General features: G+C 50.6%; 9 protein-coding genes across 9 annotated transcripts; 4 read left to right on the top strand and 5 right to left on the bottom strand.

Annotated features, from left to right (window-relative positions):
- Positions 1–312: 312 nt before the first annotated feature.
- JCM6883_006346 (DEAD/DEAH box helicase) lies at positions 313–3,682 on the bottom strand (the record flags this gene model as incomplete). The annotated part of the gene is made up of 10 exons (XM_076632138.1): positions 313–389; positions 454–506; positions 575–837; positions 894–1,005; positions 1,097–1,248; positions 1,346–1,866; positions 1,942–2,106; positions 2,183–2,627; positions 2,707–3,543; positions 3,608–3,682. The coding sequence occupies 10 exons, from the start codon at positions 3,680–3,682 to the stop codon at positions 313–315; spliced, it is 2,700 nt and encodes an 899-aa protein (XP_076487865.1).
- Positions 3,683–3,802: 120 nt separating this feature from the next.
- Positions 3,803–7,669, top strand: JCM6883_006345 (uncharacterized protein; the record flags this gene model as incomplete). The annotated part of the gene is made up of 7 exons (XM_076632137.1): positions 3,803–4,098; positions 4,174–5,533; positions 5,607–6,047; positions 6,115–6,383; positions 6,450–6,777; positions 6,851–7,236; positions 7,300–7,669. 7 exons carry the CDS (start codon positions 3,803–3,805, stop codon positions 7,667–7,669), a joined length of 3,450 nt encoding a protein of 1,149 aa, XP_076487864.1.
- Positions 7,670–8,038: 369 nt separating this feature from the next.
- Positions 8,039–9,652, bottom strand: JCM6883_006344 (uncharacterized protein; the record flags this gene model as incomplete). Its single annotated transcript, XM_076632136.1, has 4 exons — positions 8,039–8,141; positions 8,224–9,176; positions 9,253–9,579; positions 9,647–9,652. The coding sequence occupies 4 exons, from the start codon at positions 9,650–9,652 to the stop codon at positions 8,039–8,041; spliced, it is 1,389 nt and encodes a 462-aa protein (XP_076487863.1).
- Positions 9,653–9,987: 335 nt separating this feature from the next.
- On the top strand, positions 9,988–11,078 carry JCM6883_006343 (v-SNARE domain-containing protein; the record flags this gene model as incomplete). Its single annotated transcript, XM_076632135.1, has 7 exons — positions 9,988–10,087; positions 10,163–10,221; positions 10,291–10,401; positions 10,466–10,753; positions 10,804–10,865; positions 10,932–10,988; positions 11,048–11,078. The coding sequence occupies 7 exons, from the start codon at positions 9,988–9,990 to the stop codon at positions 11,076–11,078; spliced, it is 708 nt and encodes a 235-aa protein (XP_076487862.1).
- A 619-nt stretch (positions 11,079–11,697) lies between these two features.
- On the top strand, positions 11,698–13,863 carry JCM6883_006342 (uncharacterized protein; the record flags this gene model as incomplete). Its single annotated transcript, XM_076632134.1, has 10 exons — positions 11,698–11,760; positions 11,851–11,937; positions 12,000–12,034; positions 12,111–12,191; positions 12,266–12,353; positions 12,437–12,450; positions 12,543–12,801; positions 12,858–13,104; positions 13,189–13,613; positions 13,678–13,863. The coding sequence occupies 10 exons, from the start codon at positions 11,698–11,700 to the stop codon at positions 13,861–13,863; spliced, it is 1,485 nt and encodes a 494-aa protein (XP_076487861.1).
- A 554-nt stretch (positions 13,864–14,417) lies between these two features.
- On the bottom strand, positions 14,418–15,268 carry JCM6883_006341 (bL9 family ribosomal protein; the record flags this gene model as incomplete). The annotated part of the gene is made up of 4 exons (XM_076632133.1): positions 14,418–14,482; positions 14,547–14,793; positions 14,849–15,121; positions 15,194–15,268. 4 exons carry the CDS (start codon positions 15,266–15,268, stop codon positions 14,418–14,420), a joined length of 660 nt encoding a protein of 219 aa, XP_076487860.1.
- Positions 15,269–15,635: 367 nt separating this feature from the next.
- Positions 15,636–16,861, bottom strand: JCM6883_006340 (SRPBCC family protein; the record flags this gene model as incomplete). The annotated part of the gene is made up of 6 exons (XM_076632132.1): positions 15,636–15,789; positions 15,891–15,950; positions 16,021–16,225; positions 16,285–16,299; positions 16,394–16,633; positions 16,696–16,861. The coding sequence occupies 6 exons, from the start codon at positions 16,859–16,861 to the stop codon at positions 15,636–15,638; spliced, it is 840 nt and encodes a 279-aa protein (XP_076487859.1).
- A 2,258-nt stretch (positions 16,862–19,119) lies between these two features.
- JCM6883_006339 (ferritin-like domain-containing protein) lies at positions 19,120–20,996 on the bottom strand (the record flags this gene model as incomplete). Its single annotated transcript, XM_076632131.1, has 8 exons — positions 19,120–19,135; positions 19,193–19,373; positions 19,439–19,647; positions 19,715–19,994; positions 20,065–20,134; positions 20,205–20,344; positions 20,453–20,709; positions 20,851–20,996. 8 exons carry the CDS (start codon positions 20,994–20,996, stop codon positions 19,120–19,122), a joined length of 1,299 nt encoding a protein of 432 aa, XP_076487858.1.
- A 486-nt stretch (positions 20,997–21,482) lies between these two features.
- On the top strand, positions 21,483–23,868 carry YFH7 (Yfh7p; the record flags this gene model as incomplete). Its single annotated transcript, XM_076632130.1, has 9 exons — positions 21,483–21,535; positions 21,653–21,691; positions 21,755–21,893; positions 21,964–22,321; positions 22,386–22,457; positions 23,098–23,193; positions 23,322–23,334; positions 23,408–23,584; positions 23,679–23,868. The coding sequence occupies 9 exons, from the start codon at positions 21,483–21,485 to the stop codon at positions 23,866–23,868; spliced, it is 1,137 nt and encodes a 378-aa protein (XP_076487857.1).
- Between the last annotated feature and the right edge of the window lie 167 nt (positions 23,869–24,035).

Below are 24,035 nucleotides of genomic sequence, written 5' to 3'. Positions count from 1 at the left end.
TTCAGAAAAATACTTCTTTCCAATCCCATCCCTCCCCTCTTTTGTACCTAAAGCCTCTCAACCTCTCTCTCTCGTAGTGACTCATTCTTTCTCCATCATCATACTGCCCATCGTGCGCAATTCAAATGAAACAAACAGAATTTCACAAGTAGCTCGCGATTTCTCTCAAGTCGGTCGATTCGTGAGGAACGAATGAATGATAACGACTAAGAATGATTACTCCGCCTATGCTACGCTAAAGAGTAACAAATAGAGAGCAACTAGTATCAACCCCGACTCTGGAAGAGCTAGCCGTCCTCTTCGAATCGTTCGCTAATCTTCGATATCTTGAGCCATTCGTTTCATCGCACTCGACATTTTCGATTGAGCCGCGGGATGACGTGCGAGTTCTGATTGAAGAAACGATACCTAGTCAGCAAACGAAAACAGTCTCGGAGGAGAGAGTGAACGTACCTGGTGCGAGTCGAGAAACTGGAGATTTCGAAATCTCTTGTTTCAAATCGTACCTACATCCGCCGCCTCACCTCTATCAGCTTTCGCTCACAATCCCGTCTGAGTATGATTGAGAACGTACATGAGATCCTCATCCGCATCACTCAAAAACGTAATCGCGACACCAGTTTTACCCGCCCTACCAGTCCTACCAATCCTATGAATGTACGCCTCGATCGTATTCGACATTTGGAAATTGACGACCAACGAAACGTTCGGAACATCGATACCACGACCTGCGAGATCGGTCGCGACGAGAACATCGTTTTCTCCGGTTCGGATCGAGTTGAGTGCGGCTTCTCGTTGTTCTTGGTTCTTACCGGAGTGGAGGGTCGTCGAGTTCCACTAGGGACAGAGAGCGTGAGTGAGAGGAGAGAAGGGAGAGCAGAGAGGGAACTTACGCGAGCTCGTTGAAGTTCTTTTTGGAGGACATCGGCACCTTTCTTTTGGTTGACGAAGACGATCATTGGAGGTTCGAATCCACCAGTATTAAGAATCTCGATCAATCGATTCCTGTTTCACAAAAAGAGAGAATCGCTTTAGTTTTCGTTCTCTATCGAGCGTCTCAGAGCTTAGTGAGGAGAGGAGGTGGTTCGGGACGTACTTCTTCTTATCCTCGTTACCGATCATCTCGACACGTTGTTCAACGGTATCTACGGCTTGACCAGCAACACCGATCGTGACGATCGCGGGACGTCTCAAGTATTTCTTCGCGAGTCGTTCGACAGCGGGTGGCATCGTAGCCGAGAACATGACCTATCATTTAGAAGCGTCAATGTTCGTCAGTCAGACTGCCTAGAACATCGACGAGACAGAGAAAGATCGCGAGAAAGCGAGAAAAAAAGAGTCTCACAGTTTGTCGATACAACGCCAAAGTCGGAGCGATTTCCTCCTCCCTTCCTTGGGGTGCACTAATCGTCATCGACATTTTATCCCCATCTTCCGCCTCTACCGTATCCGGTTTAATATTCGTAACCGGTAAACTATCCAAAATGAAATTCAAAACCTCCTCGAATCCCATCGAAACCATTCGATCCGCCTCATCCATCACTACATAAGTACACTGTCCGAGAACCAATACTGATCTCTCGATACAATCTTTCAAACGACCAGGAGTCGCAATGATGATTTCTGCTCCTTCTCGTAAGTTGAATTGTTGTTCTTCGATCGCTTTACCTCCGACGATAGAAACACATCGATACCCGAGTAAGCGACAGAATTTGTTCGTTTCCGATTCGATCTGTTGGGCGAGTTCACGAGTCGGAGCGAGAACGAGGGCGTAAGGTCCTTTAGAACGGTTCTCGTCCGTGAGAGGAGGGAGTCGTTGTATGTAGGCGAGCATAGGGATCGTGAAAGCGGCGGTTTTACCGGAACCTGATTCATCACTCAACGCGAGTTAGTCTCGAGTTCACGAAAGAAGGGAGAGAGAGGAAAGGAGGGAGAACGGACCAGTTTCAGCGATACCGATTTGATCACGATTCATCAAACCAATCGGAATCGCCTGTCTCTGAATCGGTGAAGGTTCCTTGTATCCAATCTCTTCGATAACTCCCAAAATCTGAGGAGGGATGTTGCTCTCTGCCCAAGATCTCAAAGGTAATGGAATATGTCCACCTGCATCAATCATCCCGCAACCTCTCGTCAGTTGTCTCGTCCGCGAAGCGAATGAAGAGAGAATTGGGAAGCTGACCTCGAGCGGAAATTGAGAAATCTTCCCTAAAAATCCTCCAATCCCTCTCCCTCATATCCTCCAACCTCTTCTCACTCCAATGTACCGCCATCGCTGCCGCTCCCCCATTATTCGCTCCCATCGCATTATTCTTATTCCTTCTACTAAGTAACCTCGTTTCTACATCCGCATCGAATCCCCCAAGTTTTCCTCGACCAAACAAACTAATCATCGGTTTAGGTCCTCCTCCCGTCTCTTGTGGTGGTGGTGGTTGTTGAGCTCGTGGATCATCGTAATCTTGTCTTCCCTTCCCGTATTTAGGTCGACTGGAAGCGGCGGAGGGAGGTGGAATATAAGGTTTGAAAATTGGATCGACTTCGAAACTAGCCGTATCGTCCGCTGCGGACCAATCGAATTCGATTTTGTTTGCGCCTCCTCCTGCCCCGGGTCCACCTTTTTTCGCTCTCTACATACTCACGCGACCGTCAGCAAAGAGTGATTCGATCTAGGAGACGGGAGAAGGGAGAGAAAGGGAAGGGACGTACTTTCCGTTTATCAGGTTGTTTAGCCCCCAAATAACGCTCCGCATTCAATTTCTCATTCATAACAGGTCCCATCGCTGCTAGACTTCCAGTTCCAGTTCCGTTTCCGTTCGAGGACGAGTTATTAAGAGCGGCTAATTCTGCGAGAGTCAATTTAGGTTGTTCCTTCTCCTTCTCTTGAGCGAGTTTGATTTCGTCTGCTGGAGGAGCTGTTGGAGGAGGAGGAGGTGGTGCGTCGACAGGCGGTAAAGGAGGAGGAGCGTCCGAAGGAGGAGCGGGAGGAAGCGCAGAAGGTGGGAGAGGAGTTGAAGGATCTGTTTGTTCTGATGGTCGAAGGAGAGGGGAGCCGGGTCCACGATCCGTATCTCTTTGATCGTTTCGAAGGTCGGAAGAGGTAGAGGTAGAGGTGGAATGCGAGGGATGAGGTTGCGAAGAAGGAGGATTGAATCCGTTTGATCTTGCTGATCCACCTGTCGCGCCTCTAGGCCCCGACGGTACTCCTTGATAATCCCTCAAATCCCTCTCTCTAACTCCCCCTCCTGAGGGTCCAGTAGGGATCGGTCTCCCTCCTCCTGGTGGAGCTCTATGATTATACCCCACTCCGTTCCTTCCTCTCTGTTGACCCTGTCCCTGTCCCGGCCCGTGTCCTCCATAGCTCGACGCTCCATAGTTCTGATAGCTAGGAGTATTGCTGCTGCTAGTGGAGTATTGTCTCGCATTCGATTCGAGTTGATTCCTCTTTTCGATCAATTCCAATTCTTCCGCTTTCTTCGCTTCTACCTCTGCTGCCCTCTTAGCCAGAGCAAGGGCTTGTCGTTCTTGTTTACTGAGGAACTTTGGCTACACATCGAGAGGGTGTCAGTGAGGAGATGAGAGAGAGGGGGAGAGAGCGGGAGAGACGGACCTTTGATTCAGCATCTTTTTGAGCTTTTTGTTGTCGTAGGAGTTCTTCAATCGATAAAGGTGTCTTGGGTGGCATCTTCCCGCGTGGCGAATGAAGTGGGAGAGAGAGAGAAGTTAGATTCGCTTCGACTTCCTCCGGAGCTCCCCTCATCTCATCACTTTTCCCGATCTTCAACTCGACACGACGCGTAGAAGGATGGCTCGACGTAAATCCAAATTCATGGATCAAGATTCTGATTCCGATTCCCTCGACGAGTCTCAAGACGAATTACCCGCAGACGATTTCGTAGGCGATGATGAGGACAACATCGTTCCCATTCCCTCCAGGGGGAAGAAGAGGACAAGGGAGCAATTGAAGGAAGATGCTACGTATGGGATTTGGGCCCAGGAAGACGAGGATCAACCGACGAGAACAAGGAGAGGGATGGGAACTGCATCATCCTCCTCAGCCTCCTCTAGCAGGGCGGCGGGAAAGAGGACAGACTATCTAGCGTGAGTACACTATCACTCTCTATCTGCAGCTTGAACGAGAATGAGCTGAAGAAAGAGAGTGCTTGAGATGATTAGGGGACAATCATTCGTTAAAGCCGGCTCTGGTAGTTCCTCGAACGCTCTATCGAGGAAGGAACAGGAAGAACCGATCGATAACCTTTCTACGGCGTTGGCGATCGAGGATACGAGATCGGATGAGGAGGATATCGCCATGGAAATGAATTCTTCAGATGAAGAAAACGACGACGACGATCACCAGCCGGAGAATGATCAAGAGGAAGAGGACTATCAGGAGGAGGAGGAAGACCTAGCACCTATACCAGGCTTGAACCCGCCTTCAACATCAACAACGGGCGAAGCGGAAGAACCGAGCAATCCTCCGATCGAGAACGAAACAGTGAACTCCCTAGGATTCGCACCACGAGGACTTGGTTCTTCTCGAAGAGGTGGGAGAGGTGGACTCGGTAGTATGACTGGGGCAAGAAGCGGGATTGGAGGAGCAGGACTCGGAGCGAGAAGTGGAATCGGGTCAATGTCGATGTTTGCTGCCGCAACTTCAGCTTCTACCTCAAGTTCAACCTCGACTCAGCCGAAGAAGAGCGACGATACATCATCAGGGACGAGTGAAGCTGGAGGATCTGGCGCTTCAACCCCTCGAACTGGATTAGGATCCTCCTCTTCAACACGAAACGGGATCGGTTCTCGACCTCCCTCTTCCCTCGTCGATACTCTACGAGCTGAACTCAACAACAATTCCTCCAACTCTACCCCATCTCCCACGCCATCTACCGATACCCCTACTCCCGCTCGTCAACCACCCGCTCAAGTACCCCATACAATTCCTTCCACTTCCTCCTCTACTCCTTCCGTCTCAGCTCCTACCGCCCGTCGTTCCTTCCTCCCCTCCGCTCCACCCTCCTCCAGTAAGCCTCCTGTGAAGCCACTCTCTCGCTCCGAATCTCTCCATTTCAATTCCCTCCGTTCCACGAACTCGATCGGCCTAAAACTTCTCGAAAAAATGGGTTGGTCCGCTTCTTCCGGCGTCGGGTTGGGGAAAGATGGGACTGGAATAGTAGTACCTCTTGGGGAGGGACAGAAAGTGAGAGCTAAAGGGGAGGGGATTAAAAGTGGAGAGAGGACGAAAGCTAGTTGGGAAGAAGAGGCGAGGAGGAAGGGGGTTAGTGTCAAGGAACTCATGGGAACGAAAGAAGAGGAGGATGAGAAGGAAGGGAAGAGGGAGAGGAAGAAGGAGAGGCAGAAAGAGGCTTGGACGGGGACGGGAGAGAGAAAGGGAACTGGAACTGGAACTGGGGGGAAGAGGAAGGAGAAAGTTAGGACAGAGTTCAAGACGTATGAAGAGATTTTGAAGGAGAATGGAGAAGATGGTGAAGGGGAACGTCCGAGAGAACTGTTGGTCGATTTGTCGGGGAATGCCGTGAGTCTTCTTCCCCTTGTTAGCTCTCTATCTGTCTGACGAGTGCTAACCATTGGTAGAAATCGACTCACAGTTACCTGATCAAACTATCACTTCCTCTCTCCCCGCTTACGGTGCCGGTTCCGCCGATCCTACTCGACTGCCCGAACTTCGACACAATCTCGTCCTCCTCACTTCTACGCTCTCCTCCCATTTACGCGCACTCGCAAAAGAAGGTTCAACTGTCATTTCTCGACGGAAGTATATCCTCGCAGAGGAAGAACGGGTCAGAAAAGGAGTTGAACGCCAGGAAGAGAAAATGAAACGATTACAACAAGTTTTGAGCGTCGTCGAGAGAGTGAAAGAGAAGGAAACTGAGGCGAGGGAGGTAATGAGTATGTTACAAGAAGGAGAGGAGATGAGTCAATTACTCGAGAAGTTTGAGGATGAATTCGATCGATTGTTGGGAGAGTTTGGAGAAGAGTATCAAGAGATCAAGTTGGATCAAGTCGTCGTTTCGGCTATTACTCCAATCGTACGTTTTCTCGTATCTATGACAGATATATCAAAGCTGACTCTGTATCTGGGAGGGGAATGTACAGTGTCGAAGAATATTCCAAACTTGGTCACCACTTTCTTCCCCTTCACTCTGCGTTTCCCAACTCAAACGATATCGAAAACACTTCCTCATCGACAAACACCTATCACAAGCATCACAATCGACATCAGCTGTCGATCTGTACGGAAATGCGGAAGAAGAGAGAGCAGTTTCAGAGAGGAGGAGAATGAAAATGGAAGCGGAGAGGGAAATGACGGCGTTTGAGAGCTTCATGTGGACTGTCTGGTTACCGAAGATCAGAAGCGCCATCAAGTGCGGTCCTCCCTCTCACTCTACTCTGTGCGAGCTTACCTGACACGATCTCGCTCTCGGAAATAGTAACGATTGGTCCGCCTCCAACCCTTCACCCGCAATCGCACTCTTCACTACCTGGTCTCCCCTCCTTCCTTCCTTCCTCTTCTCCAACATTCTCGACCAACTAATCCTCCCGAAACTCTCCTCCGCAATCTCGGACTGGTCTCCTTCATCCTACAAACGTGGTCAAGCTCCCGGGTTACATACGATCGTGTTCCCTTGGTTGGAGGTTGCCGGAGAGGAGAGGATGGAAGGACTTTTGGAGGAATGTAAGAGACGAGTGAGAGGGTGGGTCAAGACGGGTTGGAAGGCGAAGGAAGGAGTACCGCAAGGATTGGAGGTTTGGAAAGATGTAAGTTCCCTCTCACGCTCTTATTCACTAACTCGGGGCTCTGCAGACTGACTGAGAGCGAAAGTCACGACAGGCATTCTCTAAATCCGATTGGGATACTCTACTTCTTCAACACGTTCTCCCATCTCTCGGTTCCCTCCTCCGCGACAAACTCCTCATCAACCCCCGTTCCCAAGATCTCGCACCTCTCGAGTCTATCCTCACTTGGAAGCCCCTCCTTTCCTCCTCAATGTTAGCCTCTCTGATCGAATCTGAATTCTTCCCGAAATGGGGTCAAGCCCTCTACGTTTGGTTGAAGAGCGATGGAGTCAATCTCGAACAAGTCGCGGAATGGTATGGGTGGTGGAAAGGTTGGTTCCCGGAAGATGTCGTTGCGTTGAAAGGAGTTGAGAGAGGGTTTAGGAAAGGATTGGACTTAATGAATCAGGCGATGGCTCTGGGTGAAGATGTCAAGTATCGGTAAGTCTTTTCCACTCTGCTCTAGTATTTGATTCACGGACTAACAGTCGGGATCGTCTACAGACTCAAGAAACCCGATTTCTCCCCAAAACAATCCTCCCGTTCTTCGTCTTCTCGAAAACTTCCCTCATCCTCTTCGACACCCAAACCCGCTCCTGCTCCCTCGACAACAACAACCACATCGATCTCTTTCCGTTCGATCGTCGAAGATCTCTGTTCTTTCTCAAACTTGCTCTTCCTCTCTACAGGTCGAACGACTCCGAAAGGACAGAATTTATATCGAGTTTCAGAGAACGTCGAGGGGAAAGGTGGAGTGTTGTGTTATTTGGAGGAGGATGTCGTTTGGCTCGTGAGTGCGGCGGGAGGAGCCGGAGGAGAAGGAGAACCGGTAGGGATTGAGGAGATGATTAGGAGAGCGAAAGGAGGGAAGTAGAGAAGACATTTTTGCATATTCATGAAGTTCACAAAACTCATCCGTTGTCGTCATCGGCGTCAAGCGAGAGGGATCAGTCAGGGCCTGTTCCATGCTCCGTTGATCTTTGTTTCAGCTCGGGCTGAATCGACACTGGCTCATCGAGCGTCTCCTCTTAACAGATCGCTCACAGATCGTCAGTGCTGCGAAGTGAAAGTGCGTGATGACAATGAACGAGTAAACAAACGGGAGAATCCAAAAGTAGTAAAAACGAGAGAACGAGAGTACGAGGAAGAAACAAGGTGAACAACAAACGAGCGATTAATACAGTCTCAGAAAGGGGAAGATCTCGATTTGGCGAATACGAGAGATGCTTGACTTTTCCGGAGTTCAACGACCTCCAGCTTTCGCAGCTTTCAGCTGTTTCTTCTTCTCCGCTGCGATTCTCAACCTTTCTTGTTCCTCCGCGTCTTCTTTCGATGCCAATCGAGCACTGTACATCGTCACGAATTTTTCGAGTCAGCGGTCCGACTCATTCTGACGGACCTCGAAGCTCGAAGAGATGGAAAACGTACGCTCTCCTTTCCTCCGCAAGCACAGCCGCCCCGGAAGCTTCCATATCACTCTCATCGCTATCCTGATCCCTCGCCGTGTAATCACTTCGTTTCTTCCCCATTATTTGCCAGATCGTGTCGCGTTGTCGAGCGTTCAAGTCACCTTTGTTTCCTCGTTTCTTTTTACGGCGGCGACGGCGTTCTTCCTCGTCGGAGGAATAGTCGGAGGAAACGGAACCGGAGGAAGAAGCGGGAGAGCGGGAACGACGGCGAGAAGTCGTGGTTGAAGTGGAAGGTTTCGATGAAGGAGCTGAATTCGAGTTGGGGCGAGGTTTTGCTGAAGCTGAAGTGAAAGGTTTCGAAGTAGATCCTCCATTCGTCGTTCCCGATCCTGACACGGCTTTCTTCTTCGCCTTCAAATCCCTTTCAATCTCCTCAATCGTGCGAGTATCGCGTTTCACCGTGTAAAGTTTCTGTAAATCGTTTGGTTTGAACCCAGCCTTCAAGCGATCTCGAGCGGAACCACCACCTTGCGATGATGGAGGATTCGTCGAAGTAACGGAAGATGAGGAGGAATGGCGAGAGAGGGAAGAGGTTTTTGGAGGAGCGTCGAGGTTTCGTTTCTTCGAGAGAGTCGAAGCAGGTGATCCAGGTCGAGGGGAGAGTATCTTCGACGTTGAGGCTTTGGAACCGGAAGTCGTGGTGTTTGAGGAAGTTGAAGCTCGAGGAGCCGGAGACGCATCTTCTTCTTCTCTCGCTTTCATCGATCGTGCCAACGCGAATCCACCACTCGAAGGTTCGTCGTCTCTGAACAAGGCGGCTCGTTTCCTCGCTGCTTTCTCTTCTCGAGTTAGACCCGCGGGTTCGACATCTTTCGCTTTCGATTTTCCTTTCGCTTTCGAGGTCGAGCTTGAAGATGATTTCGACTTGGTTGCGTTCTTCAATAGCTCGGTGTAGGATTGTTTCGCGGGAGCCTGTCGGGAGTAAGAAGCGTTTCCGTGAGCAAGGGAACAGATAATGGAGGTCTTGAGAGAGAAATCGAAAACTCACTTTCGAATTTGATCCTCCTCCCGCCAAATGATCCTCACTCCCATCCGGATTCAAACCCCTCTTGATCCTCTCCTGTTTCAACTGATACAGGTTATTCGTCTTCGGTAACGCCTCCTTCCTCATCTTCAACTCTTCCGCCAATTTCGCTTCCTTCAATTCTCGTTCTTTCCTCCGTTCTTCGCTCAATCGTTTCGCTTCTTCTTGTTTGCGATGGGTTTCGAGTTCGAGTTTACGTTGCGCTAATTGTCGTTCTTTCGATTGTTTCGCGAGTAAGGCTTGTTTCGCGGCCGTTTCAGAAGCGGAAGCCGCGAGGAGTGCTGCGTAGGACTGTAGCGCGGAGAGTGGAAGTCAGTTTGTGCTACTCGGATGGTATCTGCGATGAATCGAGACTCACGCTCATGAGCTGAAGATGAAAGGAGAGGAGAGGGGAGAATCGACACCGCCTCAACGAGGGAATTGAGCACGCGCTACAGTAGGGCCTTGTCGGAATTTGCGCACTCTGTTCAGTGTTGGCTGGAGGTGATCAACGCAAGTCGAGTGATGGAAAAGAAGGAGAAAGAGGAGAGAATAACGTTTCGCTCCCTCACTCCCTCGCGACTGACACGTAGCACTTGCCAGCTCACTATACTTAAAAGAGCTCCGTCTGATCATCACCCCGAAACTTCGCCCGGCAGCACAAGTCCACGCAATCCCTCGAATTCCGTCCTTCAACACGCAAGCCCTCAACTCGCTCAAATGGACTCGAGTATATTCCAGGAATATGCTACGGACCTCGACTCGCTCGTACAAGGTATCGTAGACAAGTTGGAGGGGAGCGCGGTCAAGCTGGGAGGAGGTGAGTCCTCTTTACCATTCCTCTTCCCCTTGCTCGCACGATAGGATGCTGACAATGCCTTGACGATGCATGCAGATGAGAGAAACGCAGTGTTCCGAAGAATAGAACGAGAGCTCGAGGAGGCGGATGAGATTGTGAGCTTTCGTCTTCTTTCTAGAATTTCGCAACGAAACAAGACTGAGCTCGCTTCCGACTCACAATAGATCGCGCAAATGGAGGTCGAGGTACAAACTGCCGATCATCACGAGAAAGCATCACTCGGGAGTAAGCTACGAGAATACAAGGCGAAAGTGAACAAACAGAAGGCAGATTTAGTCAGTCTCGTTTCTCGCTCTCGTTCGTACGTTATCTCTTAACCACCATTCGAAACGCTTGCAGAAATCGAAACAAGCTACCGCAGATCGAGAAGACCTACTCTCTCGACCATCAGCTCACACCGCCGTCGACATGACTTCTCGAAGTCCATCTCCCGGAGGCGGCCCTAACACATCTTCGCCCGCCTACGCTCAGCATACTCGCTTACTCTCGGCAACGGATCAACTCGCCGATGGACAACGGAGACTCGAGGAATCGCAGAGGATCGCGTTGGAGACGGAAGGATTGGGGACGGGAATTCTGGAGAATCTGAGAGGGCAGAGAGATACTTTGACGAGAACGAGAGATACCGTGAGTCTCCACTGCTTTGCGCAGTGCTGTACTGATGCTCTCGCCTGCAGCTATACGAAGCGGATGGTTCCGTGGATCGAGCGGCCAACACGATCAAGAAAATGGTAACAAGGTCAGTCATAGACCACTCTCAAAGGGCGCGACCTTCGACTGACGCTGCGTTCGCGTGCTGTTCTAGAATGCATCAGCAAAAAGCTGTAACGTGGGCCATCGTCGGCGTCCTCGTGTTCCTGATGTGCGTTTTTCTCCGTTTCTTGTGCTAGATCGCTTGCTAACCGCCACTCTGGTCTTCAGTTTATACCTCCTCTTCTCCAAGTTGTTCTGAGTAGCTTACGCACACCGGACCGTATGTTGTAATCGCAGTCTTCTCTCCGTGCGTTCTCTTCCTCTGCGACCAGAGTCGTTGAAGACTTATGGCGCTCCACCGCCGTCGTACTTTACGGATTTTCGTTCATCCTCAACCAATCTTCCAACAAACGACGTTGCAAGAGACCACGAGACCATGGAAACCACGAAAACGATCGAAAAAGGGTCGACGACTTGTTCGAATTCGAGAACTCCAAGCTTTTTTGATCGAAAAGAAAAACCCCACTCTTTCGGATCGCCCACCCAGAACTCTGCAGGCTCGGACCCATTGACCGGGCTCAAGGTTAGACGGCAGAATACTTCAGCCTGTCGAAAAAAACGGATCTTCCTTCGAACCGGTAAATTCTCTCGTGGCGGATCTCTTCGAGGGTGTGAATCTTGGGGTTTATCACAAACTCAAACTCTGGGGCTCCTCCTCTCTCTTCCTCTTCTTCCTCACTCCTCTTCAACCCAACTCAGCCTTGACACCCTCGCCCTCGCCTCACTCAGACCGCCTGAAGCTACCCGGCCGATAAAAGACTCGACACCCGCACTCTCGCCCTTCGCTCTCTTCTACACTCGACGCGCTACGTGACAGGATGGAACCGACGAAATCTTTCGACGATGAAAAGTTTGGAGGTTCAACGGAACGGGTTGAAGATGTGAGTTGTTTCCCCAGCACACGAGTCTCTCGATGTTCGTCCGTGTCGTGCTGACTCTTCGTTGCCTCATCTGTCGGATGCTTGAAGCAGGTTAATCTTCAACACCTCGAAGCCAAGATCGATCCAGTCAAGGAGAAACGCCTAGTCAGGAAATTGGATTTTATTATTCTACCTCAGGTTCGTGCATTCGTCTTTGACTCTGTCTCTTACAGTCATGCTCACTCTAGACCTTCACATAGATCACCCTCCTCTTCCTCCTCAACTTTATCGATCGGTAAGGACCTCTCGTTGACTCTTTCAGTTCGTCGCTGAGGAAATCCTGACCCACACTCGTCCACTCCATTCGATAGATCTAACATCGGAAACGCGAACATCGCCGGTTTCAGTAGAGATCTGAAGCTATCAGTACCGAAATATGAATACAACGTCGGGTGAGTCTCTCCCTCTCTTTTACAGACGGTCAAAGCTCGAATCGCTTTTCTCATACCATCTGCTCTTGTGACAGACTCATGCTCTTCTACGTCGCCTACGTCTTGGTTGAAATCCCTTCGAACTTGATTATGAAGAAGATCGGATCCATCTGGCTTGCTATCGTCAGTCTCGTTTTTATCGTCCTTCTTTCGGAAAGTCGAGACTGACTCGTCGCTTCTCATTGCCACTTTCCTCCTGCCTATAGCTCACTCTCTCTTTGTACGTTATCCATCCTCGTCGGCCGTCTCCTCTGTCACAGAGAACCGCCTCGGATTCGGGAACTGACTTCCTTCTTTCCTTACTGTTTCCAGCGCCGTCGTCTGTATCTCCACCGCCTTCATCAATAACTTCAATGACTTTGTCGGTGTTCGAATCGCCCTCGGACTCGCCGAAGGAGGAGTCATTCCCGGAATCGCCTACCTCTGCACTCGCTTCTACACTCGTAGCGAACTTTCGTTCCGAATCGGAGTCTTCCTCTCGCTCGGTCCCGGATTGTCAGGCGCATTTGGAGGATTGCTCGCTGCTGGATTCTTGACCGCCGACGTCAACGGACTTCACACCTGGCAAAAGGTGAGTCTTTTTTTCTTTTCGACTTTTTCGGTTGATTGACCCTCATCTTCGCTTAGATCTTCGTTCTCGAGGGAGTCATCACCGCCTTCTTCGCCATCATGTTCTTCTTTACCCTCCCTACTTCACCCGAAGTGACCAAATGGCTCAACGAGGAAGAACGAGAACTTGCCGTCTTGAGGATGCGAATCGAAAGTAATGGCGCTCCACCGAGCGACAAGACGTCGTTCAAGACTGTTCGTAAGGCCATGTCGAATCCATACACCTGGGTGGCGTGTCTAGGGTACAACTGCATCAACGTCGTCGGTTAGTGCAATTCTCTTTTTTTTCCTCCTGGGAAAAAAGCGTAGCTGATCCCTCTCCTCTGCCTCTCCGGTCCCTCCACGCCAGTGCAAGGCACGTCCATCTTCCTCCCCACGGTGATTAGAGGGCTGGGGACGTTCACGGTCGTGCAAGCCAATTTGCGATCAGTCGGGCCCTACAGCGTCGCCGCGGCCTGGTCGGTCCTCGTCAGTTACGTCGCCTGGAGGTACCGAATTCACGGCTTCCTCATCGCTGGATCTTGCGTCTTGTCTGTGATCGGCTACATCATGTTCCTCGCCTCACCGGATCCTCAAGTCCTTTACGGCGCCGCATTCTTGACATTCTCCGGCGCCCTCCCTTGCGGACCTCTCTTTATCTCCGTCGCCTTGGGAAACTCAGCAACGCCCACCGAACGAGCCATCGCCTCCGCCATCATCCCTTCTTTCGGTTCTTTCGGCTCGATCGCGAGTACTTGGCTCTACTTGCCGCAGTTCAGTCCTCGTTACATTCCCGTGAGTCCTCCACACTTCTCCGTAAGCTATTGCTCCAGGGACTGACGGGACTATCTCCATGCAGGGAAATATCGTGAATGTGGCGGCGGCTGTCGGAGCGATGGCCTTCGGAGCCGGTCTCTCACTTTACGGAGTAATCGAAAACAGGAAACGAGAAGCTGGAAAGCGAGACGATCGATTGGAAGGAAAGACGGAGGAGGAAATCGCAGCGCTCGGACACCGTCACCCTCGTTACAGGCTCCTTATCTAAGTCTACGAATCGTCTCAAGAAAACATTTATCTATTACGTTCTTCCCCCATGTTTGTGCTTCGTTACGTGCTACTTTCGGTTGTAGGAATCTCTATCTGAATATGAAGAAAAATCTGTCGTAATAACTCTCCCATGAGCTTGATCTCGCGTTTGCCATCAGTGTCTCTCGGTTTCTACTTCTCTGTGACTGTTTCTCTTCGCTTGGTCGACGAGCTGTGGGTTCGGAAGGAGCTCTCCCCTCAGACTCGCTGGCAACGAGGCTTGCTGCGACGAGAATCGGTCGATTTTTTTCAAACCCTAAGAGCACTTCGGTCGGTTGTGCGAAAGGCGAACGACGACGAAGCGAATCAAAGGAGGCTGAGAATCCGCTGGCTTTGTGCGGATGCGCCTACAACTCTCGACACACTCTGTGTCCGTCGCTCGCATTCGTGGGTTTGAATCATCTTTTCGCTCGTCCCCGTCACCAAAATCTTTCGGCCTCTCGAAAGCTGCAAGCGGGATTGCTCCCTTCCCGTCGTTTCTTATGGCTTACTAGTACACTCATTGACATTCTATTACTCCTTGTCTACCCTGATTTGCAAAGGATAACTCTGGTCGAGAGAACGGAAATTGATCACGACTGCGACGAGAAAGTAAGGTCAGCTCCCTTTCTGACTACGAGCGAGAGTAGAGGATAGACTCACAATCGAAAGTACCAGTCTTCTTTACCCTGCCTTTCTCGATTCCCTCACTTTCTCCAAACGAACCCATTCCATCTTCGATCTTGATATCCCGTTCCCTCAACGCCGTGATCACATCTTGTACGGAAACCGAACCGAACAAATCGGATGAAGTCGAAGAAGTCGTCAAGCGGGAGAATTCGAGAGGTTGAGGAATCGTCGAGAGTGAGTCGAGTAGAGATTGTTCGGCAATTCGAAGAGGATCCTCAACCTAGAGGCACTCGTCAGCTTCGTATACACGCTCAGTCTGTAGGAGAGTCACTCACAGATTGTTCGAGACGGTTCAGGGCCTTGTTCGCCCTCGATTGGCGATCCGCTTCCCTCTCCCCTCTCAACCCTTTCTGCACCTCCAGACTCTTCCTAGTCATCGCGTTGACCGCACTAACAGGTTTCCCATCCGTACCGATCAAGAGAGCGTAGCCGAGAGGGATCAATTGATTCCTTGCCATTCCTCGACTGACGGGGACTCGGGCGCCTCGAAGACCGAGAGAAGGAACATCTGCTGTGAGTTCGACTTCTACGAGCTTGTGCGCGAATCGCTAAGCGGATGCGACGGGAGGAAAGTTAGCTAGAGATCAAGAAATCGGTTCGAAGAGATGAAGAAACTCAACGCGTTGAACTTGACAAGCAGAGCATGCAGGTCGAGCTGTACGAGCTAGTAGTCGGGAACAGGTACTGATGAGCATCTGTGCTAGTCGGTGAGTGAGTGAACAGAAAGATAATTATCGCTCGCGAGTCCACTTCAATCCGCTCGTGATTTTGCGCCTCTCTGGGTAGGTCGTCAGCTTGACGATTAGCATGGGACATTCTCATATGCCGATTAGAGTAAGAAAGTAAATTTCTCTGAAAATCTCGGTCGAAGAGGAATTCGAAGTCAGAACGAGATGATTGATCAAGAAAACGTTGACTGGTTCAACAACAAAGATATGTGGAATGAGGAACAGTGAGCCGAAGTATAGAGCCATGTTCAAAGGATGCAACGAGAGCGGGGCGGAGCAATTAAAGGACCAGGGAAAGTGGAATCGAATGACTCGCCAAAGGCGGTCGACTTGCTTATAGTGCCTCGGGTCGATCAATTTGCGGCAAGGTCGGGGCATCGTTCGTCGAGCCTGATGTCGTCGTCGTTGCTGCAGAGCTGGGAGCTGGAGCAGGTCGAGATTTGATCCATTTGAGGAAAGAGGGAACGTCTTCACTGATCTTGGAGGGCCTATAGGGAAAAAAGGGCGGACCAGCGATACGACCAGTCAGCACATTCTTTCGAGAGAGCTCTCCTCCCAACAACAGCGAAGTGTTCGCGAGGGAACTCACATAGCTTTCTCCGAAATCATTTTCGGTACCATTCCACCAGCGTCTGATGCAACGGCCATTCTGCGAGAACGGCAGTTCATAAGCTCTCGGACGTCACTGCCAATGAGAGCAAAATGAAAGCGGAGCTTACGTCCAGACGACGCCTTGATCAGTTTGACGACACTGTTCAACCGAAACATATCGACCTCTGACGTATCCTTTCTCAGGAGGAGCATCTGGGTGTGCGACGGGGATCGAAACGACGATGAAGGAACGTTCTGAACTTGATGAGGGGACTTCGGAGGTGAAGATCACGAAGGAGAATGATCTGTTTGAAGCCGGGAAAGGTTGATGGTCTACAGGCAAGCTCCAGTTCAGCAATCAGGCTTTGGTTCAATATGGTACAGCCACTTACAGAGCATTCGCCAGACTGAAACACGAAGAAATTGTCAAAAAGAATCAGTTTTCAATTTTCGAATAAGCTCTCCCGCATCACTTCTCTCAACGTGGGAAATCCAACTCACCTTCCATTTCGCCATGGTTGATGACTTGAATCTTGTCTGCCGTTTGACAGTCCTCGATGTAATCGCGCTCGTTGACGGAATGGTTCTCGAGCAATCCTTGCTTGAATTGCTCGTAGTTGACGTCGGTATGAGTCGACACTCGAACGTGCCATTTGAAACCATCCGTGTTCCCGCTACCAGGTACAGTCGAGCTCGAAGAGTAGGTCTGAGTCGGGCAATCGGAAGTGTTGAACGATTTCCCTGCGAAGAATCCATAATGAGTTACATCTTTCACGCAGTCAGGTCGTCAGAGGAGAGCTCACCCTTCTGGAAAATCGATGTTGATCCAGTCTCGGCTTGTCTGACGGAATCGAGCAGAGTTGTAGCAGAGTCGAAGATCGCCTGTTTGAAGCCTCCGTAACTGGGATCGGTTGATGATGTGGGCCAGTCGCCGGGTAAGATGGGTCCTAGTACTAATGGTGAAGACATTTTGCGAGCGTTGGTGGGTGGTAAGAGACCGAGAGGAGCTTCTCCCTCTCTCTCCCTCTTCTCTTGTCGATGTCGTCACCAATCCTTGTTTCGACTGTTCTTGATCAGCGGTGCTCTCAGCAACCTCTACGATAACCAGCAAAAACAATTCAGAAACGGTAATCGCCGTCTCCTGAGCGTTTCCTCGCAATACATCAACAAACAAAACACCTCTCTCTCGCTAAGCCTTTCCACCTCAAGAGCAAGGTACGCGGCGTTGGAACGCGTTCAGATCAATCCCAAGAGTGCAACCGAAGTCCCTCGACCGTATCCGAGGTGAGTTGACCCCATTCTTTGCTTTCATCAATTTAGTCGATTTGAGCGCGTTGCAGCGATGGAAACGACTAGCTGACATGCCAGAGTCGACCTACAGCCATTTCGAGTAGTCTCTCTTCAGCCCACCCGATAAAGCTCTTGTCTCTGTAGCCTCAAGTCCTCCGCAAGATCATCGAATCCTCCGTTCCTCCTTCGTTCCATTCGACCTCCTACCCCGAACGACAACTCTATCTCAAGTGCTTCTGACTCGTCTCATGTTGACTTGAGCGATTGCTTAAATCCTCCTGCTCGAATACGTCTGAAGCTTCGGCCGCTCGGCGATCGCAACCTCTAACTTCTCCTCGATTTCAATTGCCGGGATACTCTGAGGCCTGCTGTTATCGACGAATCAGTCAACCTCGAACGAGAACGTTGCACGCCAAAAAGTATAGTTTGTCTGATTGCAGTAGAATACGACGTGGAGGAGAGGGCTATGTACAAACGGGAGAGAGAGATTTCGTTCTTGAACCTTTCAAAAAGGGTTCTACGAGTGCTCCTTGAAGACGTCCTACACAGCCGTTTCAGCCGTGATCAGCATCTTCCACAGTTTCGGTAGGTAGAGAGATTGAAAAACTTACGAGAAAACGACCAAAGTCCTCTCCGGGAACCCAGTCTACCGTTTTCCCGTTCTTGTACACTACGATTAGGCCCGCCTCCGGAGATCCGGCTTCGTCCACAACTTGTCCCTGCGACTTAATATCGCATTGGAAGAAGTTGATTTGGTCGATATCGGTGGAATATGATTCGAAGCTAGATTTGATGTCTCTGCTGTTTCATGGAGAGAAGACACCGACTTAATATCAAGCTAGAGAGCAAGAGAGAGACGCACAGAGTCTCACCAGGTCGAAACCCTATCGAAGGACGCTACGAGCGAGGAGTTAGCGGGAGGAATAAAGCAGGAGACGCAAGGAACCCACTCAGGATCATCGAAGAAGATGGCCGCCATCTTCTCACCCCCGATGGCATTTCTGTAGGATTCGACGGAGTCAATGTCGACAACAGTCATAATATCGGTCTAGCGTGCGTGGGTCGTGTTGAGATGGCCGAAGACGGGGGGGAAAATTCGATAGAGGACTGTCAAGATGGGAGAGTGTCAGCTTGGATTCTCGTACGACTGTATAGTCCTGAGTCGATGGCGTACGTGTCTAAGGTGGAGGAAAGAGGAGAGCAACATGAAGTTCGAAGTTCAAATTTCTAGCGTCTCGCAATTGAGTTTGGATTTCGTCATCCTTCGACGTCAAGCCTGATTTACAGTGATACAGCACACTTGTCGACTACTGTATCGACCTTGGTGTATGACGCATCACTGATTCAGTGCTATGCTGTGTGCGTGTGAGACTGCAGGAAGTCGCAAAGGTCGTTCAACTATCGTGACTCGCTTCGACCTATTCTCGGCAAGCCTTCGCGTCTCCCTCATCCGCGAAATTGGTCTCAATCCCCCCCTCGTAGTCTCGACACCAGCTCTACAGATAGAGGATCCCGAGGAAGGAAGGGAGACCTTGCGAGAACGAAACGAGGTTCGACGCTCTCATCTGAAATTTCGCGAAGACTTCGTCCCTTTGACTGAGGTGTTCAACGAGATCAGGACTAAAGAAAACGAAGGAGAACCTGAGGCGCTGGGGCATGAGAGAGAGCTGACAACCGCGGACCTCAGAATGAGTTTTTGCCTCTCTTTCGCAAATGATCTCGCACGTACTTTCGAGCTCGTCGATTTTGCAGGGGTCTCGCGTTTCGGACGAGGACGAAACACCGAATAGAGTAAATGTCCATTCTCTGCGATTGACTGAACCGGAAAAGTGCTATTTACAACTGAAGAGAATATTCCTTGATTATCGGGCTTGCTATTCGAGACGAAGAATTAGGGAGGGGGGGAGGATAGAGACACAATATGGCTAGCGAGTAGCTTAGGAGGCGAAGTACCTGTGCAGGGAAAGGGGGTTAGCGAAAGTTTTTAGGAAAATTGAGGAGGAAACGTACCAAGTGGGACCGGCAACCGTGTGGTTGTTGATCATACTCAAGTTGTACGGCGTCAAAGCCTGCATCTCATCAACTAATGAGACGAATACAGTGTTTACGACCTGAGGTTGATCGTAGAAAACGAAACTTTCGGGGACGTAGGCCGAAGCGGTGTTGTTGGTGACGTTCATCAACGGAGCGTCTGTTCAAACGAAGACAGTCAGTATCGCGACGCGAGAGGAAAGAGGAAAGAGGAACAAAGCTCACAAGAAACGTTGAGTTGACCGATGAAAGCAGCAAACTTGGGAGGGTTCTTCGTGACGGTCGAGGTAACGTAGAGATCATCGTAACCGGTGACCTTTCCAGGTTGTTCGAATTCGAAAGTGACGAGTCGACCAGATCCAGAAGTGAGAGTGTAGTTCGAGTTGATTCCAGGAGTTCCTTGGAAAACATCGGGCTGGTTCGTGATGTTCAACCTATGGAGAGAGAGCTTGTCAGGTCTCAGCTGAGTGAAAGGCGGATGCAATAAAGGAGTAGACTCACGCAGGGAAGTTAGCCCATTCGATACGAGGGTTGTTCTCGGGGCACGACTTGATGAACGGAGAAAGCATCGTCCAGGCGTAGGATTGGGGAAGACCAGTCTCGAACCATTCGGGCTGAGCAGGAAGACCTTGCAATTGACGGAAGATCATTTGCTGACGAGCTTCAGTCGTGATCGATTGAAGGAGGAGTTGAGCGGCGGGACGCGAGTCGAGTTGGTTGAGGAATCCGTAGACACCGGCTTCTCCGAAACGAGTGAGGAGTTGGCAGAAGGTGATGAACTCTACAAATACAGGGGAAACGAGTCAACTTTCGCTCAAAAGGAGAATGTCACAAATTTCGAGACAACTCACCTCGAACGTTGTTGTACGGGTACTGGTAAGAACACATCTTCGCTGATCTGTCGACTCCCAACATGTTAGACTAACGGTAGGAGGGAGGAGAGGGTCAGGTTGAGCGTGCTACGGATCGAAAAGGAGAAAAAGAGACGAACGATAAGAATCGAGTGACCGATTTCTTGAACAGCCATGTGCTCGATGATGAAACGGTCATCGGCGTTGAGTCCGGCATCCTCGAAGTCTTGAGTCGAGAAACGAGCGAGACCGTTGTTGAAGAGATCGAGTTCGATGTGCTCTGTTCACAGGACAGCGGAAAAAATCAGTTTCTCGGCAATTTTGAAGCGCTCTGCCACTGCTTCGTCTCGTCGAGGACGACGGTGAGAATGGAAACAACGAAGCTCACCTTGGTTGAGAGCCAAGTTCAAAGATTGGAAATCGAAGTTGGTTTTCGTCGTGTAAGTGGGCTTGTTGATCAAGAGACCTCCAGCGGGTTGATGAGCGTAAGCGAGGGTAGTGTTCGTCCCATTCTTGGTAGGGTTACCGTAAATGAGGGAGGCGCCGCCATAAGGCTCGTTCGTCGAGTTAAAGGTTTGGTTGTAGTATTGGGGAACAGATTCGAAAACGGGAGTGTTGAGCGAGGTGCCGTTGTAGGTGTCTTGACTGATAGTGGTGAGAAGCAACGGGTCGAGGGGTGAGAAGTAACGAGTCGAAGGTTGCGAAGAGGGGGGAGAGAGAACGAAAGAGAGTCAGCCTTGTGCGACATGATTCCAGTTAGACAAAGAAACGCCACAGAGTACTCACACTACTTGGTACGTTTCATTCGTAGCTGAACCTTCAGGGATCGTGGCGTTCTTGGGTAATCCAGATCCTCCTCCTTGACGACGGAGGAGAGGGGAAGCAGAAGTTGCTGCGAGGAGGGAAGCGACGGTCGCTGCCGAGAAGAGCATCTTGTCGAGAGGGGTTGTAGGTGGTATCGAAGTGGGTGGAGGGGAAAGAGAGGTAGAAGCAGAGAAGAGAGAGAAGGGCGAGAGGGAGAGGCCGTGAAGATTGGCGAAATGTTGCGAAGCAAATTGATTTCGCACGATCTCGGATCGCTCTCATCGACCGTCACCATTTTCGTCTGTCTGTTGCTCCTATTTTGGATATCGCTCCGATTAGTCACTCCATGACGAAATCCAATAGAAAACCCGGCTAACCCGCAACGAGAGGATTTGATCTTGAAGGATCGCGATTCCGGAAGCTAGTTCGTCTTGCGCAACAACTGAAACTCCGACGACTCACACATTGTATCGAGGTCCTATGGCTGCGATCGAGCTCAAAGAGGTAGAACTGGGAAGCTGAAAGAGCCCAATTTCGCAATTTACATCTCTCCATCTTCGAATTCGATCTGTTTCGATACCGATCATCTATAAACTGCGCAGTCCGAACTCAAGATGGAACGTGCTATATCGCAACTAGGCAGCTCGGTACTCGAGCGGCTCTCCGAGTAAATTCCCAATTCTCCCTCCTCTCTACCTTCAGATTCCGAGCCATCTCCATCAAACGTCTCGTCTCGCATACATGGCACGGGATCGCTGATACAAGGCTCGGGTGGGTATCGCAGAGTACCCAAGGAGCAAAGAGTACTCGTAGGGATTGCAGGGTGAGTTTAAAGCTGTTTCTCATGCGTCATACCTGTGAGAGCGCTAATCGTTCTAGGGAGCAGAGCACCAGGTAGTGGAAAGTCGACGTTGGCATATCCACTCGTAGACTACCTTAATAAGACACTAGGGGAAGAGAATGTAGCGGTCGCTGTCGGTTTAGACGGCTGGCATTTTTCGAGAGCTGAGTTGGACAGATTCGCAGTGAGTTTCTTGTCACCTTCATCAGAAGGCACAGAGGAGTCTAACTGCTGAGGTTATTTCGCCCTGACAGAATCCAGAGGAAGCTCGGCGCCGCAGAGGAGCTGCATTCACTTTCGACGCCGTCTCTTACCTCTCCTTCGTTCGCTCTCTCCGGTGCAACCCCGTCCTACCCTCCGTTCCTTTCCCTGTCTTCTCTCACGCCGTGAAAGATCCCACCGATTCTCCCTCTCCGATTCTTCCCTCGCATCGGATCGTCGTCATTGAAGGACTCTACACTTTACTCGACGTCGATCCTTGGGCAGAAGCTACGAAAGAGCTGGACGTCAAAGTATGGGTCGAGTGCGACAAAGGAGTAGCGAGGGAGAGGTTGATCGAGAGACATCTAGAATCGGGAATTGAACCGAATCGTGAAGCTGCAGAAAGACGAGGTCAGTACTTCGGTTCGATCAGCTGGTAATGCTTATCCGAACTGACTTGTTGGAGTGTTGACAGTCGATGGATCCGATATGGTCAATGGAGAATACATTCGAGAGCATTTGATAGAACCAGATTTCTCGCTCAACAGTATAGACGATCCAGTATTCGCAAAATCTCATCCGCAATGAAGGCTCTTACTCAGGTCATCGCAGATGATTCGATGTGAGAGCAAGGGGGCGGGCGTCTTTACAGCTTGGATTGGCTCGAGTCGATTTCTCTCTCGCTATTTCCTACTTCCCTCTTCCTCGCGTCTATTCTGCCCGGAGTAGCTCCCCAGTACGGTCGTCTGACGGAGCCGTCGACTGCAATTCGCCCAATACAATGCTGGAGCTTCGTGCCCGCTACGAAAAGCTGCTTTTCGGCAAACGAACCATTTTGTCGGTTTTCTCTCCGACTTGAGCTTTGAAAGCGGCCTCGCAAGGGCGTCATGTCTAACTTGAATCAGCCCTTTCGTTGGCGGGGTTGAACTCTCCGATTGTTCGACTTGCTTGCTTCGGCCGCGAAACTCCTTCGACTCGCCCATATCCATTCTTCAATTTCTTCTTGCCCGGAGCTTACCTAAGCACGTTAAGAGACCTCCGACATGTCTACTGCGAGTACGTCTCGCCCCTTTTCTACCCATCCTCTCCCACAATCCCCCAAAACTGATGAACACGTCCCATCGTTCAACTTCGCCTCAATCCGCCCTCTCTTCCCGGTTCAAACTCGGCAGATGAACGACTTGTAGCAGCTGCGAAACAAGACCTGGTCGATCTGTTACAGGAGACGCTGGAGGGAGAAGAACCTTGTGATGTCAATTATCAGGATGGTCTAGGGAACACAGGTGAGCTCTACACGACTATCTAAGGGCACGAACCATTGAGTGATACCTCTCGTGGGGTTTCGAGGCATGAGATGACTGAGCTTGAGCTGATTCGGTTATCTCCCCCTCCTTACCTACCCTTCGCACAGCTCTCCATTACGCGTAAGTCTCCTTTGGAATGCCCTCGTAGTCGTTTCAATTGACACGAGACTGACATGCTCGGTCGTCCTCGCAGCGCTTCCTCCCCTTCTCCCGACGCTCTCCAACTCCTTCTCGAATTCGATGGTACCGACGTCGACCTCCAGAACCGATTAGATCGGGCTACTCCTTTACATTTGGCTGTCAAGTTGGAGAACGAGGATGCGCGGTTAGGGGTTATCGAGATGCTTCTGGACGCAGGTGCGAATCCTAGGTAAGTCGAGTTTCGTTTCTTTTCCTCGCTAGCCTCTCCAGCCCGAGTGAGCTGCTCCGCGACTGACGAACATGATCTGCGACACCTGGAACAGCATCAAAGATCGACATGGACTGAAACTAGCAGATTACCTCCATCCCAACGATTCCGAAACCGATAAACAGATTCTCCAACTCATTCGAGCGGCGATCGCAGAAGCAACGATGGGAGGAGTCGCAAATAACGCGGATCTAGCCGACGACGATGACGATGCGGCAGGAGGCAGCGGGAGCGAATCAGATTGAGGGTACAAATAGACGAAGCGATTCGAGAAGTTTGTATCAGAGTTGTAATCACTAAGCATTGCTGTTATTCCGCTTCGTCTGCGTCAGGACACACAGCGGACTATCACGCTGAGGGTAAAGTCCGAGGCATCGGACAGGGCGCACTGCGTTATTGAGGGCTCGACGCA

Source organism: Sporobolomyces salmoneus, assembly GCF_050403485.1.
Source record: "Sporobolomyces salmoneus JCM6883 DNA, S_salmoneus_JCM6883_v1_ctg23, whole genome shotgun sequence".
In the NCBI taxonomy this organism is placed as follows: domain Eukaryota; kingdom Fungi; phylum Basidiomycota; class Microbotryomycetes; order Sporidiobolales; family Sporidiobolaceae; genus Sporobolomyces; species Sporobolomyces salmoneus.
The sequence above is the reverse complement of the archived record's forward strand: the minus strand, read 5'-3'. Positions and strand labels throughout refer to the sequence as shown.